The 20,536-nt window shown below is 41.0% G+C and overlaps 1 protein-coding gene across 1 annotated transcript in view; it reads left to right on the forward strand.

Moving 5' to 3' along the window:
* LOC132825148 (RNA exonuclease 5-like) overlaps positions 1-20,536 on the forward strand; it is a 53,793-nt gene that overhangs the window by 12,128 nt on the left and 21,129 nt on the right. The window contains exons 5-12 of the mRNA XM_060840164.1: positions 703-796; positions 1,342-1,509; positions 1,939-2,027; positions 5,141-5,256; positions 7,013-7,151; positions 10,902-10,996; positions 17,809-17,911; positions 20,053-20,219. Of these exons, the coding sequence (XP_060696147.1) occupies positions 703-796; positions 1,342-1,509; positions 1,939-2,027; positions 5,141-5,256; positions 7,013-7,151; positions 10,902-10,996; positions 17,809-17,911; positions 20,053-20,219 (971 nt within the window). The remainder of the gene's footprint in view (positions 1-702; positions 797-1,341; positions 1,510-1,938; positions 2,028-5,140; positions 5,257-7,012; positions 7,152-10,901; positions 10,997-17,808; positions 17,912-20,052; positions 20,220-20,536) is intronic.

Here is a 20,536-nt window from a genome sequence, read left to right on the forward strand (position 1 = left end):
CAACTTCAAGAAAACATGAGTTTCCTTGTTTCCTAGGTGCATGGGAAGCCAAGGACTTGACCTTAAACCCTTCCATTCCCTTCCCAAAAAAACCCCACCTCACCATGTTAAAGATTGACCAGCAGAACTGTCAGTAAACTCTACTCTGTCCCATTGGGACCATATGCAAATTATATAAATGAGTCATAAGACATGAGCTGCACTCAAATGTATCTCTCATTTACTACGACTGTCACTGCCTGTGTGCATGTGCAAGAAATGCTTCCTTGGTGTTAACAATAACATCTATCTTGGGTCCAAACTTAGTTGCACATATCAATATTTTAAAATGAAAACAACCAGGAGGATTTCATTTGGCTAGGATGGGCTACCAATGGGTCGAAATAACTGATGGCACTTGCTGCACGCACATTCACAATGCACACATTCACATATGGTAAATGATCACTTGGCCAAGACAGCTTCCTCCACTTGTGGATCTCTACAACAGCCATGAATTCCCTTCAGGAGAGAAAACAAATGAAACTAATTTGTTTATTTGAACAAAAAGTTATCATGCTCTTAAAAAGAAAAATCAACTTACTACATTGATGACTATAAAACAGTTTCTTGCAGAATGTACCTAGCAGATCATGTAAATGTTTTTGTTTATGTTCACATAGTACTGTAGCTGCTATTCTTCTTCTTTCTGTTTACTTGCAGAGATTTAGCCTGCCCCCTCCTCCTGATGATTTTCTGCTTCGTATTTTTGGAACTGAGAAAATACTCCCACAAGATAAAAGTCCTGTGGTGAATGGTAATGACATAACAACAAAATATATTTATTGCACAAAGGGACAAAATGCATGTTTTTTCTCTGTTACTTTTGCAACAAAACATGGGATTAAACTGATTTGATGCAATCTACTTAGCTATTGGCTATCTGCTCACTTACCAACTGAAATGAAATGTCTTTTTGATTTTGACGTGGCTTCAAATTACAAGTCTGCCTATGAACAGACCAGAGATGTGCACAAGATGGTGCATGTCCAGAACAGATCACAATGTTATATCCCTGGTTTATATTGATCTATATTGGCACACCTCTGAATAAAAGACTCTCAAACCACTTGTGGTCAAGTGAACAACTGTAGTACCCGCAAAATAATATCCATAGTAGACCCAAACTTAGTGTATGTGTAAATATTTTCAAATCAAATATAAATATTTTTCGGGCTTAAAGTAGGGACGGGATAGATTGCAAAGTGTGGAGATTAGGGATGCGAAACAAAAAGCTGCACTTTATAGCAAATGCTGTTCACTTAGGAAGAATGTACTAACAAATTTACCTGTTCATTTCAGGCAGCTCTGCAGTAAATGGTCATTGTCTTATGACAGAGAATAATAACTGCAAATCATCAGATGTTGACAATCATCCCATCATTATTAAATATGGCAGAAACAAACAAGGCTTGACCAGTTTTTTGTTGACTAAAGACGAGTTGATGAAGAATGATTATCCTGTTGCAGGTCAGTTACAGTCAGCTGAACACACCTTCATTGTGTTAATCACTCAGTTGAAACTGTACCTCGAGTACATTTTTGACACTATTCTATTTTTATTTGAACTACTTCAGTTCTGTATTTAGATAGCCTTCATAATTAAATGCTTATTACCTTGTGCCTTTGAGATTACCTTCACTGGAATTTGATCACCAGATTTTTTTTGGTGACTTGATCAAGGTAACAGAAAAAAACCTGTCTATAAATTGCTTCAGCTATTGAGTCCATTCTCTGTTCCTTTCTATAGAAAGATGTTGGATGATAAGAATTATTGGTTGGTTTTAACTGTTTGATTATGTTGCATCAATGTATACTGTGGTTGTAAAAATGGCTTTATTTTGCTATTATGACAGTGTGATCACTGTACTCCTTGCTTGCTTTTTCAAAATATACTAGGCACTCCTCATTCAGAAGGATTTATCCAAAGTGGGTGCACAGCTAAAGTAACTGACAATAGTCCATTGTTGGGCCTAGACTGTGAAATGGTAAGTTAATTCTCCTGTTTAAAGTCCACTGTAGTTAAAAATTGTAAGTTGAAGCAAGAGGAATGTAGAATGTTTGGGCCAAGTTACAAGTGAATGTAAGGCTAAGGTATTACAAACTACCTGCAAGTCCAGACTTCTGGACTAACTTGTACAGTGTTATTTCTCTCTTTGCTACTTACAGCATATGATATAGATAATTTGCTGTATTGGTCACAGGAAGAAAAACCTTACCTAACATTAGATTTTAGAGAGAACACTGGACTAATTTTTTTTATAGATTACTTACAGTGTGGAAACAGGCCCTTCGGCCCAACAAGTCCACAACGACCCACCGAAGCGCAACCCACCCAGAGCCATTCCCCTACATTTACCCCTTCACCTAACACTACGGGCAAATTAGCATGGCCAATTCACCTAACCTGCACATTTTATTTGGACTGTGGGAGTCAACCCAAAGCATGCATTTTTCTGCCTCCAAGGGCTGTATAAATGGAACTGTTACTTCAGTTTTTAATCATGGGAAAGCTAGCTATTAGAGAATATTAGATACTGATATCTAAATATAGAGTGATTATACAGCAAATGGAGGTGATTGCTGGTGGAATTTAAGTTCAGTAAAACTCTAAAATTAAAAATCTAATGATGACCATGAAAACATTGTTGATTGTTGGGAAAAGCCCATTTAGTTCTCTAAAGTTCTTTAGGGGAGGAAACTGCCATCCTTACCTGCTCTGGCATGCAGTGACTCGAGAGCAGCAAAGTGGTTGACAATAAATGCTCTCCTAGCCAGTGATGCCCATGTCCAGTGAATACAAAAATTACTTAACCTGACACAAGTATACAGCTTATAATAGTGGTTACAGTGTTTACTTACAGTGGATGGTATTGACTCCCATTTTTATACAAAACAGTTTTAAGTATAAAAGAAACCTTCACTGTTCCCATTGCCTAATTCCCTGAGCTGCTCTTAGGCATGGCAGTTTGTCAACTGTAACATTTACCACTCCATGCTCCTGATCACAAGTGGCATCGCTCAAGTTCTTAAAAGGGCCTCGTTGTGTCCTCTGATCAGCCAACTTGTTTCATTCCACGATTGTGGTTGCCACTCATACTGTAGTTTCCATGGTTCCAGAATATAATAGACACTGATCATCACTGGTTAATCCTTATTCTTTCTCATAGTCATTGCGATTCCACGCTCATTGATCTGTGGCCAGTGTTTCCACCATCATTTACTTTCTATAACCACATGTGCATTACGAGTAGGACTTAACAATTTCTTGATCCCCCTCGAACCAGGAATTTGAACTAGGATATTGATTGGTGAATGTTAGCTTTAACTATTGCAACTTTCTGCTGCCTCTATGAATTTTAAAATGTCTTTTTGCATTGAATATGACTATATGGTATCCCCCAATGTATGTTTTCATCTACCCAAGGTAATCATGTTGTCATGCACTGCACCCCATGTGTATTTTTATCCAAGTATTCTTTGATCTGCTTTCCTTCCCCTTTAAGCATTTGGCTAGGGCTACAAATTAGGGGAGCTGCCTTAAACCTGTTTTTAAGATTATTATCTGGGACCAGGCAACGTTCAGGGTAATCAGCTAGGAGAAAGTGATTAAAGTTTAGGAGAAGATTTGTAGCTCGGGTGCTCGTTGTTGTGGTTCCGTTCGCCGAGCTGGGAATTTGTGTTGCAGACTTTCATCCCCTGTCTAGGTGACATCCTCAGTGCCTGGGAGCCTCCTGTGGAGCGCTTCTGTGATGTTTCCTCTGGCATTTATCGGGTTTTGTCTCTGCTGCTTCCAGTTGTCAGTTCCAGCTGTCCGTTGCGGTGGTCGATATATTGGGTCCAGGTCGATGTGCTTATTGATTGAATCTGTGGATGAGTGCCATGCCTCTAGGAATTCCCTGGCTGTTCTCTGTTTGTCTTGTCCTATAATAGTAGACCTGGACCCGATATACCAACCACTACAACGGACAGCTGGAACTGACAACCGGAAGTGGCAGAGACAAACCACTATAAATGCCGGAGGAAACATCACAGAAGCGTTTCACAGGAGGCTCCCAAGCACTGAGGATGTCACCTAGACAGGGGACGAAACATCTGCAACACAAATTCCCAACTCGGCGAACAGAACCACAACAAGGAGAAAGTGAGTACTGCAGATGCAGGAGATCAGAGTCGAGAATGTGGTGCTGGTAAAGCACAGCAGGTCAGGCAGCATCTGAGGAGCAGGAGAATCGTCGATTCTCTTGCTCCTCCGATGCTGCCTGACTTGCTGTGCATTTCCAGCACCACACTCTCGATTCAGAGTAATCAGTTTGTTTCAGGTGCACATTATTTCAACTCACGGAATAATCATTTCATATCAACAGTCTATGGGTCTCTTGACTCCCTGAGCAACTCTGTTTCCTGAGAGTTGACCACATTTGAATTGCTGCTTCTTTAACTGTGGTATGAGGATTTGAAATTAAAAATGACTAGAATTTCCTCCACAACTGTGGAGCATGTGTTTTACTTGAACATCACAATGTCACTCTTACACAGTAGCTTGGATCTTTAAATCTAGGTAATTTCCACAGCCCTGTAACTTAATTGCTGGAGTTTAGATTAATCATCAAGTGTCTCCAAAATTCTCAGTTTCTTTTTTACTCTTTGAAATTCAAATTACCTAAATGTTTGCTTCTAAATCCTGATCAGCAATATCCAAAATTAAAATAAATTCATTGTCTACTGAGAAATATAGCAGAAACCAGAATTCTCAAACTTTGCAACATTTTTAACCCCAAGGTCTGGTCAACCTAATAGAGTATTCATTGAAATTACTCCAGACATTGTTTTGCACACATGGAATAAGAATAGCACATGCTCTTAAGGAAAGGAAACTAAGCAGCAAACTACTTTAAAACCATGCACAAGATGTGCCGCAATGAGTTAAAACACCTTTAAGTGACATGGACACTGACCATGAAACTACTGACACTCTTTGTCCAGCCTGACACTCTCTCCCACTCCAGAAACACACAAAGAAATTGTCCCATCCCAATGGTTATTCCAAAAAACTTGAAATGTGGGTAATTTATTGTTGTATTAATTTGAACTATTCCAGTGCCTGACCACAAAAGGGAATGAGCTGACTCGTGTCTCTGTTGTCAATGCAGATGGATGTTGTGTTATGGATCAGCTGGTGAAGCCAGACAACCCGATCCTCAACTATCTCACCAGGTAATGATTAACTTGTAAGATTATTAGTAAATTGTTTGACTAAGTTATTGTTGGCCTGCTTAATAAATGAAATATAAAGGGACACTTCAATATATGCTCTTATGCATTTCATTCAAGTATTGCGTTTATCCGAGTTTTGTGCCTTTTTATTGTGTGGCAGAGTTCCTGTTATGATAAGATAAAGCTCTAAGTATATTGTGAGAACATCTGTGGAAGAAGGTTGTGAGTTCAGGTCTCAATCCAGAGACCTAAGCACCAGATCAAGGCGCATACTCCTGCCAGGACGGAGAAAGTGAGGGCTGCAGATCAGAGTCGAGAGCGTGGTGCTGGAGATCAGAATCAAGAGTGCGGTGCTGGGAAAACACAGCAGGTCAGGCAGCATTCGAGGTGATGTTTTGGACATAAGCCCTTCAGGATACTGCCTGACCTGCTATGCTTTTCCAGCATCACACTCTCGACTCTGATTCTTCAGTCAGTTCTAAAATGCAGCACAGTCAGAGATACTGTCTTTTAGTTGAAGTATTAAGCTGAGGCCCTGTATGCTGTCCCTTCTGAACACTAAATAATTCATAGTACAATTCCAAAGAGCATGGAAGTCTTCCATGATGTCTGAAGCCAACACTCACTTCCCAACAATGTCATTTTAGAACAAATTATCTGGTGAATATTTTTATATTTATGAGACTAGCTTTGCACTCATTTGCTGTTTTTTTTACAATACAACAATCATGCAAAATTACTGAGTTGACTGTATAGGGCTTTAGAACACACTGAGAAAGGCATTTCATAAATGCATGTTTTATTCTTTTCTTAGTCAAAGCTTAGTTGAGGCATAATGGAAGAATTGCTTGCAATATTTTAGATGTAATTAGTATTATGTTGGCTCCATGAGCATTTTGAGTAATGATTTTGTGGACTGCATTAATTTTGACACAACTTTGAGCACCTGGTGGTACAAACTATACCTTTCTGTGTGGGTGTTTGCAATGATAATTGACAAAAAGCAAGTATGAAACTAAGGAGATTACTTCTCGAGTCAGAAATGTTACCATGTATTTTTCTAATATGGCATTAATGTGGTTTGAGAACAATGTAACATTATAATGGCACCATGAAGCATTATTGGGCTGCGTTTAATTGGGAATACAGCTTTTCCACAGAATGTTCTTGGATTTTAATATGTAATATAAATAAACCCCATTAACTCATCCACGCTTTTGGTAGAAACAGGAGGAAACTGTTGAAAATTAGATTCTGTTTGACCTTACTAATCTGCATGATTTAATATGAAGTTGAAAATTTCCCATTTTATTAAGTTGTTCTGGTGACCACATGAACTGGAATAAAATCTTTATTAGCTTGCTGCTATTTTTCTTCCAAAACTCAAACACCCCCCTCTCACAAAATGTTAACAGGAGGTTGCAATCCCAAATTATTATAGAACCTTTGGTGAGAGTTTATAAGTCTTCTTCAGCTATGGACGTAGTATAACCTGTGAGTTGCAGCTTCAGTCCAGTGTCTCTCGTGTAGCCCTCAGATGTATGGGTTATAGTTAGATGATTATTTTTTAGAAATATGAAAATTGTTTATTTTATTGTGCTAAAGTAGAGTTATAAGGCAATTAAGTGTGCATATTAAATGAAATTACCTTTTTCTTGTATAAATGTCTTGGCTAAATTCAAAGAATACAACGTATTTAAAATTTTGACATTTTACAAAATCGATGATTTGATATATTACAAATTGCACAATGCAGGTTCTCTGGAATCACGAAGGAAATGCTGATGCCAGTGGAAACAAAGCTGAGGGATGTTCAAGCTAAGTTAAAGAAGCTCTTACCCAATGATGCTGTACTTGTGGGCCATTCTTTAAACAATGACTTGAAGGCTTTAAAAGTAAGAATGATATATGTCCGTGTAATTTTCTGCACACACTTGTTAGATACAGTAGTGATTGGGAAAAGGACTAGATGGATCTCATTGACTATGAGATCCTTGGTTGGAATCCTGGCTGACAGATATAAACAGGATATTCAGAAAGTCTCCTCACTAGGGGCTGGCTCTGAGTGGGCTGGTCAGAGCCCATATACTGTGCATGTATAAATAAGGGATAACTCAGTGTCAGGATACCAGCCTTTGTGCAGTTATATCAGATATCCAATGTATTCATTGAGAGACAATATGAAAAGCACAACACGTTAGTACACTGCCATTTCAGCACAAAGGGTTGGATTGAATTAAGACTTGATTATGAGGGGAATAAACAATAAAGAATAAATAAACACTTAAGAGTTTTTTTCAACCGTACCTTGCTGCCATCTTTTTTGCTAATTGACTGGATGTGCCCCTCAACATTGTTGGGAGGCCCAAACCTTTCTCAGGACCTGGATTCGTCAGGATTCAGCCAGTGGACTGTGGGCAAGTAATGGTTTTCCTGGGATAGTAAGTAGGCCAAGGCTTTGTCGGGTGAGGATGGAATTGTGTGAAGCTGGAGCTGGCCTAACCTGGACTTTGTGGAGCCTAGAAGTACATTCCTATTTCCCCAAGCTGCATAGTGCTATGATAAACCTTATCTGTGAGCTTCTTGTTGTCTGGGCCACCAGCTGCTTGACAGAATGCAGTGAAATGACAAACAGGCTCATATTTATATCAAAAGACTGTAATCCTGTACTGAAAGGCCCTGATGCTGCCACATGTACTAGACTCAGAAACAAATGCTGTGGCCTTGATGATGATAGTAGTGGGGCAGAGAATTGTTCATGGAGTCATAGAGCCGTACAGCCTGAAAACAGACCTTTGTGTCCAACTCGTCCATGCTGACCAGATATCCAAAATAAATCTAATCCCATTTACTAGCACTTGGCCCATATCCCTCTAAACCCATCCGATTCATATACCCCTTCAGATGCCTTTTAAATGTTTTAATTGTACCAGCCTCAACCACTACCTCTGGCAGCTTATTCCATACAAGCATCATTCTTTGCGTGAAAAGTTGCCCCTTAGGTCCTTTTTAATTCTTTCCCCTCTCACCTTAAACCTATACCCTGTATTTTTGCACTCCTCTACCTTGGGGGAAAAGTCTTGGCTATTCACCCTATCTATGCCCTTCATGATTTCATAAACTTCTATAAGGTCACCCCTCAGCCTGTGACGTTCCAGAAAAAAAAGCCCAGCCGATTCAGCCTCCTTCTATTGCTCAAGCCCTCTAACCCTGGCAACATCCTCATAAATCTTTTCTGAACCCTTTCAAGTTTCACAACATCCTTCCTATAGCAGAGAGACCAGAATTGCACACAACATTCCAGAAGTGGCCTAATCAATGTCTTGTACAGCACAACATGACCACCCAACACCTACACTCAATACACTGGCCAATAAAGGCAAGCATACCAAACGCCACCTTTACTGTCCTGTCTACCTGAGACTCTATTTTCAAGGAACTATAAACCTGCACTCCAAGGTCTCTTTGTTTTGTAGCACTCCTCAGGACCTTACCATTACGTGTATAAGCTCTGCCCTGATTTGCCTTTCCAAAATGCAGCACCTCACATTTATCTAAATTAAACTCCATCTGCTATTCCTCAGCCCATTAGCACATCTGATCAAGGTCCAATTGTACTCTGAGGTAACCTTCTTGGCTGTCCACTACTCTACCAATTTTGATGTCATTTGCAAACTTACTAACCATATTTCCTATGTTCACATCCAAATCATTTATATAAATGAAGAAAAGCAGTGGACCCAGCACTGTTCCTTGTGGCACACCGCTAGTCACAGGCCTCCAGTTTGAAAAGGAACCCTCCACCAACATCCTCTGTCTCCTACCTTCAAGCCAGTTCTGTATCCAAATGGCTAGTTCTTCCCATATTCCATGTGATCTAACATGGTCGGCACGGTGGCACAGTGGTTAGCACTGCTGCCTCACAGCGCCAGAGACCCAGGTTCAATTCCTGCCTCAGGCGACTCTCTGTGTGGAGTTTGCACATTCTCCCCATGTCTGCGTGGATTTCCTCCGGGTGCTCCGGTTTCCTCCCACAATCCAAAAATGTGCAGGTTAGGTGAATTGGCCGTGCTGAATTGCCTGTGGTGTTTGGTGAAGGGGTAAATGTAGGAGAATCGGTCTGGGTGGGTTGCGCTTCGGCGGGTTGGTGTGGACTTGTTGGGCCGGGGGGGGCCTGTTTCCACACTGTAAGTAATCTAATCTAACCTTCCTAACACAGTCTGCCATGCGGAATTTGTTGAACACTTTACTGATGTCCATATAGACTATGTCCACCACTCTGCCTTCATTAGTCCTCTTCAAAAAACCCATTTAAGTTAGTGAGACACAATTTCCCATATACAAAGCCATGTTGACTATCCCTAATCAGTCCTTGTCTTTCCAAATACATGTAAATCCTGTCCCTGAGGATCCCTCCAGTATTTGCCTAGCACTGATGTCAGACTCACTAGTCTATAATTCCCTGACTTTCCTTACTGCCTTTCTTAAATAGTGGCACCACACTAGCCCACCTCCAGTCTTCTGGCACCTCATCTGTGGCTATCAATGATACAAATATCTCAGCAAGGGGCCCAGCAATCATTTTGCTAGCTTCCCACAAAGTTCTAGAGTACACCTGATTAGGTCCCAGGGATTTATCCACCTTTATGTGTTTTAAGACGTGCAGCATCTCCTCCCCTGTAATATGGCCATTTTTCAAGATGTTGCTATTTATTTCCTTAAGTGCCCTAGCTTTCATATCTTTCTCCACAGTAAACACTGATGCAAAATAATCATTTGGTATCTTCCCCATCTCCTGCGGTTCTACACATAGGCGGCTTTGCTGATCTTTAAGAGGTCCTATCCTCTCCCTAGTTACTCTTTGTTTAATGTATTTGTAGAATCCATTTGGCTTCTCCTTTTGCCAAAGCTATTTCTTGTCTCCTTTGTGCCCTCCTAATTTCCCTCTTAAGTGTACTTGTGCTGCCTTTATACTCTTCTAGGAATTCACTCAAGCCCTACTATCTCCTTAATGTTTTCAGAGAATTGGAAGGATAAACGGGAGGCCTCACATTTTTCCTGTCAAAATTTATTAATTAAATAATCTTGAACAGCTATAATGCCATCTGCTCCCAAGAAAGTCAATTTTTAACAACAAATTACCATCAAAACTGTTCTGTCAGTGTGTGTGTGAGGCTGTAGAAAATGGAAATCACACAGTTAGGACAAAGGATGCTTTTCTAGCCTTGGTGGTCAAATCTATTTAAGATTAACTTAATACGATCTCTGCAGTTTCTGACCCACAAATGATTGGCTCTGTACTCAAATCCTAAATCTTCTGTGACTTTGTTTTGACGCAAGTAGAAATGGTGTTCTTTCACTGTCATTTTACAAGGTGTTTTTATTTAATTTCTGCTGCTATATTTTTGTTTGGCTTCAGGAGAAAATGTTACTTGAGTTTCTTTAATTGCATTGGTTTTAAAAACTGCAAATTGGCTTTTAGCAGTCACGCAAAACCCTGTGCTAACACAGGCAATCAGCTGTAACTATGGCAGGTGCTGCATGGAAACAGAATTGTCACGTGAATTACTAATGTTCAGTGTAGCTTTTGTTTTCTGTTTATATTTTGCTTACCTCAGTAATTGAGTGCAATTTGTTTCTTACAGATGATTCATTCAAATATAATTGATACATCACTGCTTTATGCCAGAGACTTCGGTCGGAGATTTAAGTTGAAAGTTTTGGCAAGAAGTGTTCTGGGGTGAGTTAATTGTTTATTTGCATAGACGTGTGGCTGTGGAAGCACAGGGGTCACATGATGATTGTTATTGGAAGGGAATGGGATCTACTCATGAGCATTTTCAGATGAAATATGTCTTTATATTATTTAAAGTTTTGTTAGTGAATTTCTATACAAGATGCATGCAGTAGATTATTTTTAAAGGAAAATGTGAGATTGCTGAGTCTGGTTCCACACTAAAGATGAAGCAAAAGACAGAATATAGATATAGAGTCATATAGCACAGAAATAGACCTTTTTGTCCAACTCGTCTGCACCAAACAGATATTCCAATCTGACCTAGTCCCATTTGCCAGCATTTGGCCCATTTCTCTCTGAACCTTCCTATTTATATATCTATCCAGATGCCTTTTAAATAGAGTCATGGAGCTGTACAGCACAGAACCAGAACTTTCAGTCCAACTCATCCATACCACCAGATATCCTAATTTAATCTAGAGCCATTTGCCAACTTTTGACCCATATCCCTCGAAACATTTCCTATTCAAATACCCATCCAGGTACCTTTTAAATGTTGTGATTATACCAGCCTCCACCATTTCCTCTCGTAGCTCATTCCATACGCACACCACCCTCTGTGCCCCTTAGGTCCCTTTTAAGTCTTCCCTCTCTCACCTTAAACCTATGCCCTCTAGTTTTGGACTCCACTACACTGGGGAAAAAACCTTGGCTATTCATCTTTTCTATGCCCCTCATAATTTTATAAATTCTATAATGTCCTATATGATTTCCTCATCATAGAAAAAGACCTTGATTATACACCCTATCTATACCACTCACAATTTTATAAATCTCTATAAGGTTAGACCCCCTTAGTCCTGAAGCACACATTTTATCTAATCTGTAACGCAATCCCAGCTGTCTTGCTAAATCTCATTTATGTAATGTATTGCATATGCAGTGTGCAAAACTGTTTTTTAATCAACAAAGTACTAAGCCTGACTGTGAAAAAATACAATTTACAACGTCCCTTTAATGTTGAAGTAAAATATATCAACTGTATGAATTGTAATGTTGTGTGAACTGTGTGAAGTCCCATTCTGGCTCCAGGCATGTCATGGTTACCCTCAACTACTCACAAACAAGCGGTTATTTGATCATTTGAAACCTGTAAATTTAAAAGAAATAAAACTGAAGTAGAAAGCGCAGGTGACATATTTAAAAAGAAGTCAGTGAGAAAGGTTTCCCTCCACCTACAATGGGTCTAAACTACCTGCGCTGAAAATGGTGTGAGGGAGGCAATGAGGAAATCCTATCTATCTTCTCAGATTTTAACTATCAAATTTGATGCAATTGTATTTTAAGCTCATGAAGCCAATGCCCAGTTTATTTTCCCCTCTCTATCTATCCACCCAACCACCCCACTTTACTCCATGAACAATAGCCGAAGCTGACCAGTAGTTAAGGGGCGAAATGATGATACAGAATGCATCCTCGCTGTGCGAACAGCTGAACAAAACAGGAGAAAGTGAGGACTGCAGATGCTGGAGATCAGAGCTGAAAAATGTGTTGCTGGAAAAGCCCAGCAGGTCAGGCAGCATCCAAAAAGCAGGAGAATCGACGTTTCGTGGGCGGCACGGTGGCACAGTGGTTAGCACTGCTGCCTCACAGCGCCAGAGACCCGGGTTCAACTCCCGCCTCAGGCGACTGACTGTGTGGAGTTTGCACGTTCTCCCCGTGTCTGCATGGGTTTCCTCCGGGTGCTCCGGTTTCCTCCCACAGTCCAAAGATGTGCGGGTCAGGTGAATTGGCCATGCTAAATTGCCCGTAGTGTTAGGTAAGGTCCAAATGTAGGGGTAGGGGTATGGGTGGGTTTCCCTTCGGCGGGTCGGTGTGGACTTGTTGGGCCGAAGCCCCTGTTTCCACACTGTAAGTAATCTAAATCAGGCATGAGCCCTTCTTCAGGAATGAGGAAAGTGTGTCCCGCAGGCTAAGATGAAAGGTAGGGTGCCCAATGTGGCCTCATCTATATTGGGGAGACAGGCCTCCTACTTGCAGAACGTTGCAGGGAACACCTCTGGGACACCCACCAACCAACCCAACCACCCCGTGGTTCAACACTTCAACTCCCCCTCCCACTCCTTGGACTCCTCCATCGCCAGACCATAGCAACACAACGGCTAGAGGAAGAGCGCCTCATCTTCCGCCTGGGAACCCTCCAACCACAAGGAATGAACCTAGATTTCTCCAGTTTCCTTATTTCCCCTCCCCCCACCTTGTCTGAGTCAAATCCCTCGATCTCAGCACCGCCTTCCTAACCTGCAATCTTCTTCCTGACCTCTCCGCCCCCACCCCCACTCTGGCCTATCACCCTCACCTTGACCTCCTTCCACCTATCGCATTTCCAATGCCCCTCCCCCAAGTCCCTCCTCCCTACCTTTTATCTTAGCCTGCTGGACCCACTTTCCTCGTTCCTGAAGAAGGGCTCAGGCCCGAAACGTCGATTCTCCTGCTCTTTGGATGCTACCTGACCTGCTGGGCTTTTCCAGCAACACATTTTCAGCTGAACAAAACAGCCATGCGTTTAACGCTTTAAAATAAGTGAATGAAAGCTAAGGTGAGGTGTGTGAAGCTATTCACTCTCCATCTGCCAAGCTAGTTCAGACCTCATTATTGTTGATCCACTGGTGACTGCAAATGAGAAAGGCTATTTTACAAAAATATTCCTCCTTCCCACCTTTGTTCCTCCAAATTGTTTCTTAAACAAAGTCTGTTTCCAATTCTCTTGGTCCCATTGCCACAAAACTCCTGACTGCCAGTTCGTCTTTCCTGGTTGCTATATCAGCTTCGCCTGTTCCATTAGGGATTGCTGGTATGACAATTACTTCCTTTGATTGTTCTAACCTGTCTCCTTCTGAACTCGCAGCACTTTGCCTTACTCTGTTATCCATCCTGCAGACACACCAGCGAGTTCACTAGGGATCACAGGGCTTGGATCCTGGTGTTGTTAATCACACTCAGGACTGAACCGTGCTATTTCTGACATTGAAGTGGGAGAGATGGTGATATAATGGACAATGAAGAAGGTTACCTAAGGGTACAATGAGATCTTGATCCAATGGGCCAAGAAACGGCAGGTGGAGTTTAATTTACATTAATGCTAGGTGTTGCATTTTGATAAGAAAAACCAGGGCAGGACTTACGTAGTTAATGGTAGGGCTCTGGTATTGTTGTTGAACAGAGGAACCTGTTCATAGTTCCTTGAAAGTGCTGTCACAGGTAGACAGGGTGGTGAAGAAGGTGATTGGCACGCTTGTCTTCATTGGTCAGAATATCGAGTAAAGGAATTTGAACATCATGTTGCGGCTGGACAAGACATTGCTGAAGTCACTTTTAGAATACTGCATGCAATTCCGGTCACCCTGCTACAGGAAAGATGTTGTTAAACTAGAAAGTGTACAGAAAAAATCTACAAGGATGGATTGGAGGATTTGAGTTATAAGGAGAGCCTGGATAGGCTGGGACGTGTTTCCCTGGAGCAACATAGGCTGAGAGCTGACCTAATAGAGGGTTATGAAATCATGAGGGGCATAGGTAAGGTGAATAGCCAAGGTCTTTTTCCAAGGGTAGGGGAGTCCAAAACTAGAGGTGAGAGGGGAAAGATTTAAAAGGGACCTTTTCCACGTAGAGGGTAGTGCATGTAATAATGAGCTGCCAGAGGAAGTGGTTAAGGCAGGTACAATTACAACACTTAAACGACAATTTGACAGGTACATGAGTAGTAAGGGTTTAGAGGGATATGGGCCAAACACAAGCACATGGAACTAGGTGAGATTAACATACCTGGTCGGCATGGACAAGTGGGATTGAAGGGTTGGTTTCTGTGCTGTATGACTCCATGACTCAGGTCCAACCCTAATATTATCAACAGAGTGAAATGCTTATGTCTGTCCTTCTACCAAGCAAGGGGTAAACACCAGTTCTCTGATACTTCCTGCTATGTCCATGGACCATAACCTCAGCACTAACATCAAAACCAATGTTTTCTGGTCCACTCCAGACATTTCCTCTTTTCCCTTGTTCCTGTCTTTTGTATTCCCCTCTGACTTCCATGCAACCTGCCTCCACAGCTTCCAAAGCCTCATTGACAGTACTGTCATAGTAGAAATATTGTTTTAGCCTGTAAATTCCTTGCTGAGCTGATTTCTTTTTATCTCAACTGTTTTTGTCTTCCCTTGTGCAATCTCTTCTGACCTATATAAATGATTTCTCGATGCTCCGTAACTTTTATAATTCTCAGTGTCCTGACCAAAACCATCTCCTTATTCTTCTAGTTGCTCCACACCTCCAACTCAGCTCAGTAATCTGAGAGCTTTCTGTTTCTTCCCTGAAATTAGGCCCAACTAGCTCTCATCCTCACCATCCTCTTCTGCCTCACTGAACAATATCTTTCTATTGAACAATTTTTCCTTCAAATTCACTTGCTTCCTCCAAACGAGAAGTGTAATGGGTATCAGCATGGGACCGAGATGCGCTTGCCATTTTGTGGCATATATGGAACGTTCCAGACCTACTCAGGTTCCTCCCTCAATTTTCCTATACATCGATGAATATTGGTGTCATTAGATTAGATTAGATTACTAACAGTGTGGAAACAGGCCCTTCGGCCCAACAAGTCCACACCGACCCGCCGAAGCGCAACCCACCCATATCCCTACATTTACCCCTTACCTAACACTACGGGCAGTTTAGCATGGCCAATTCACCTAACCCGCACATCTTTGGACTGTGGGAGGAAACCGGAGCACCCGGAGGAAACCCACACAGACACGGGGAGAACGTGCAAACTCCACACAGTCAGTCGCCTGAGTCAAGAATTGAACCCGGGTCTCAGGCGCTGTGAGGCAGCAGTGCTAACCACTGTGCCACCGTGCCGCCCACCGTGCCGTGTCACTTCCTGCTTGGAGATTGAGCTGGGAAATTTCATCCACTTTGTATTCAATTTCCACCCTTCTCTCACCTTCAGCTGATCTGGCTGTAACTCTTCCCTTTCCTATCAACAAATATTCACTAAAAGGCCGTTCTCTCCTGCAGTTGCCTTGATGACACTTCCTCACACCCTCTTTTCTATAATGACTCTATTCATTCTCCCAGTTCCTCCTTCTCTGTTGTATGTGTTTGGTCAATCCAAGCAGGCATGCCAATGATTCCAATAAATGTTCTATTTTCTCAACTAAGTGCCTTGAGCACAACCTTTTGTTTTCTTTCATACCCTACTCCTGCTCTCAGTCCTATTCCTCCTTGCCAGACCTATAATAGGGTCCCCTTTTTCTCCATCCATTCCACCAATATTTATTGAATCAAGCTGTATCATTCAGCATGAAGCCCCAACCAAACACATCTTCCTCTTCTCTTCATTTTCACAGAATAAAAGAATTGTTATAACTGAAAAGGAGGCTATTCAGCTTTTCAATGAACATCATTACTTAGTGCAAATCTCCTGCTTTTCCCCTGTGCCCTTACACAAATAATTATCTAATGCTGTTTTTAATATCTTAATTCTACCTGCTGTTACCACACTTCAAGTCAGTGCATTCCATACCCTAACTACCCTCTGCGTGGAAAAAGAAATTCTCACATCACCCTTGCTACTTTGGAGTTCACTTTTAAATCTATGCCTTCCTGATCATTTTACAAGTGGGAACAGTTTCTCCCTATCTGTTCTTTCAGCCTACGCATAATTATGAAGATGTCGATCAAATTTCCTCTCAGCCGTCTCTCCAAGGAGAACAGTTCCAACTTCTTCAATGTATGCTGACGAGTTAAATTTCTCATTCTTAAAATTATTCTTATAAATTGCTTCTGGACTCTGCATTGCATTCGCATTTTTCCTATAATGTGGCATTCACAAATGAACACAACTTTTATAGCATTCCTGCCTGGACACTCTGGTCTACTCCTCAAACACCCCTTTTGTTTTCCATGCAAGCACAGGATATACAGTTCCTGCTCTTTACCTCCTCCCATGTCACTGTCAAATGTCCACATTGGTCCTTCCAAGTGAAATAGTAATTTGCTTGTGCCTCTTTTAATTATGAATACTGTATTTGCTGCTTACAGTGCAGTCTCCTCCATAAAGAGATCAAATGCGTACTGCATTTTCACTCTGTTTTGAAGGCATGAACTTGATTTTATACTTCACCTGCTAATGTTTCAATCAAGTTCAATGCAAGCTCTAAACCAGTCCTGACAAAGGGATTTGGCCCACATCGTTGACTTTCCTACACTTCAGATGCTGTCTGACCTGCTGTGTTTTCCCAGCTGCACATCTATTGATTCTGGATCAGAACCCTATCTTTCAATTGGACACTTTGCAGACTTCTGGACTTGAAATTAATTCAGTAATTTTAGACTATATCCTTTCCCCCCATTTTGTTCTATGTTTCTTTGCTGTATGTTTTTATTTATCTCTCAAATCTTTGTTCAAGACCTATTACATTTTCAACTTCCCATCCGTTTTTATGAAAGATATGAGAAGTTAACTGTGCAGCTTACTTGCTCTGTAGAAGGTGCCAAACCTGCTGAGTATTTCTTCCATTTTCTATTTTTATTTCCCATGTCCAGCATTCACAGTACTTTACTTTCAGAATAGGAGCATTGGTTTTCTTTGAGCTTCATCACCCAAATTAGAAGGGCTTTAAAGCTTAGAGAATTTTACACAGTCGAATTGGCAATTTATAATCTGGTCTTCTAAATTCTTATATGAAATAAGACATTGTAAAATACTTTTTTCTCAAAAATCTATCATTAAGTATATAATTCTTCCCAAGCAGAAAGGAAATTCAATCAGAAGGAGTGATTGGTCATGATGCATCTGAAGATGCAAGAGCAGCTCTGGAGTTGGCACAATATTTCATCAAGCAGGGGCCCATGAAGGTGTGTTAACAAACAAAGACTGGAGGTATTGGCCTTGATCAGTGGGAATAATTTTATTTGGACTTGATGCTGGCATTGCTTTGTGCATTGATTAGAAAACCATTAAAACAAAGTATGTATGCTAAATATAAAACACATTGGAGGGAATTTTAATTAACCTGCACAAATGGAACAAATGTAGGTGTATAAAGGTTGCTAAAATAGGGCAAAGGCTTAATGCTGGGGACCCAGCATGGCCCTGTCAATGTTTGCATTAATCGGTGCACATTTGAACGCATGTAGGAAAACCCCTGGTGGGACAGGTAAGTCTGCGATTAAATATACAGAAAGCCCCTTATCTGAAAATTTAGCTCTGTAATTCTGACTTTAACTGTCAGCATGTGGATTTCCCTAATGTCTGAAGAACACCTTGGAACTTACTATCTACACCATCATGTTCTTCCATGTGCCCTGACGCTTGCAGAGCAGATCAGTTGTAATCCCAGCTATTGCCTGTTTAAATACATGAGGCTTTAATGTAGTGATCTCGCCTGCCTCTCGGCTGTTATTGGTCAGGAAACCTAGAATGGGGGGGGGGGGGGGGGGGGTGTTACTATTGTTGAGGAGAAAGTGAGCACTGCATATGCTGGAGATCAGAGTTGAAGAGCGTGGTGCTGGAAAAGCACAGCCGGTCAGGCAGCATCCAAAGAGCAGGGAGAATCATTGATCCGAGCATAAGCTCTTCATTACTACCGTTGCCATGTTGAAGAGCCCCGAACAATCTTGCTTCATGGCTTCTTGCGTTCCCAACTTGCAGATAACCTCCCCTGCTAGAGCAAAGGTTAAATTTCTGCCACAGCTGCATTTTGGAAGCTTTAAGTATATTTTAAAATCCCAGACTCACTTAAAGTTTTACATGATGTGAAAGTGTCCCAGAAATCATAAGGCTGCTAATTTCAGAGAGTAGCAGAGACTGGCTTTACCTGAAATTGTGATGTTAGCAATTTGCACGAATTCCTGTAACTTTCAGGTTGGAAAATGGGTGCAGCGACATATTGTAAGAGCACTTAGAAAATTAAAGGTGTGCACAGAAGTGACTATATTTTCATTATTTTAATGCAAAAGCATAAATCAAAATGTATTTAAGTATCAGTTCACCAATTGAGCTTGCAGTTTTTCCATATGTCTCCAGTATTAACAATTTGACAGCTATAGCAGATCATACCACTAATCCTATTAAGATTTTCTTTTGTTGTTTCTTTTGATGAAATATCTTTATTCTTCAGTTGGACAGGTTGTTATGTCATGTTATTTTAGTAATTGAGCTACTTTTTCTAAAATTAACTTCATGTTTGCAGTGCTGAAGGTTGTGTATTTGTTGTCACGTAGTTGAATATCATGGAACCTCAAGGTCTCACCTAAGGAAACACTGAGCCAGTTTATCTTGCTCTCCTGCGGTTTAGGGAGCAGCAGGGGGCAGACGTCTTCCATGTAATATGGATTTTGGTGTGGATTCTCATTAACATAACTCTTTCACATAGAATGTACTTCTGGTTGGCAGGAAACCATATTGCACTTCCATTCCAGCTGTTTTTGGTAACTTAAAGCAACTTGGGTGACGGAAGCATTTTTTTAGGCTTGAGATGATCATATCACCTGGTTTTCTGCATAAGTAGCCACTACTTCTTTTGTTTCAAATACATGCTTTGAATCTTAAAATGTCCACATTTAATGTCAGTACAGAGTACACCCCACTATTTCATTGTTTTAAAACTGTCTTTTCACTTAACTGTCTGACATGATTTAAAGATGCCGGAGTTGGACTGGGGTGTACAAAGTTAAAAATCACACAACACCAGGTTATAGTCCAACAGGTTTAATTGGAAGCACACTAGCTTTCGGAGCGACGCTCCGAAAGCTAATGTGCTTCCAATTAAACCTGTTGGACTATAACCTGGTGTTGTGTGATTTTTAACTCTGTCTGACATTGTCATTGTCAGTAGCTGCCGGGGAACATGAAATCAATTGTAGTGAATGGTAAGGTCTCAAATGAATTAGCAGGGTTACTTGAAATAAAATCAGCTTCACATGCAGAGCCCAGAATGTTTAAATTACCAACCTGGGCTTAGTTCATTAATATTCAGCTAATGCTTTGGTTACAGGTAGCAAAGTTGAACCTGGAGAATTTCCAAACTAAACAGCCAACAGGAGATCATTTCACAACACGACCTGAAGGCAGAAGTCTGACAAACAGGCTGTCAGATTCCCTGAAAGCAAACTGCAGCAAGGTAGACAGATTAATAGGCAGACCACCCCTCCATTGTGGCAGGTTAGTTCACGATACTTTATCACTTTGAAAGCATTTATATTTAGATTGTTCTGCACTGAGAAACCACAGATCTTTTAACAGCTGTATAAAATGACGTTCTCCTGGATTTGATTGCACAGTCTTTTAATTTCACATGCAGTGTCGTGCTTCAATGGAGAGCTGTGACATAGGGCATGCAGGAGTCTTGAGTTTTTACTATCCCTTCAGGGGGCTAATGCTGAGATAACAAGTTTCTGCTTAAAGCATTTTCTGGAATTCTCCGACATTCCCTCCAAGGAAATTTTACAATCATCTTCTAACATGGTGGAAGTGTATGG

Source organism: Hemiscyllium ocellatum, chromosome 20 (genome assembly GCF_020745735.1).
Source record: "Hemiscyllium ocellatum isolate sHemOce1 chromosome 20, sHemOce1.pat.X.cur, whole genome shotgun sequence".
Lineage (NCBI taxonomy): Eukaryota > Metazoa > Chordata > Chondrichthyes > Orectolobiformes > Hemiscylliidae > Hemiscyllium > Hemiscyllium ocellatum.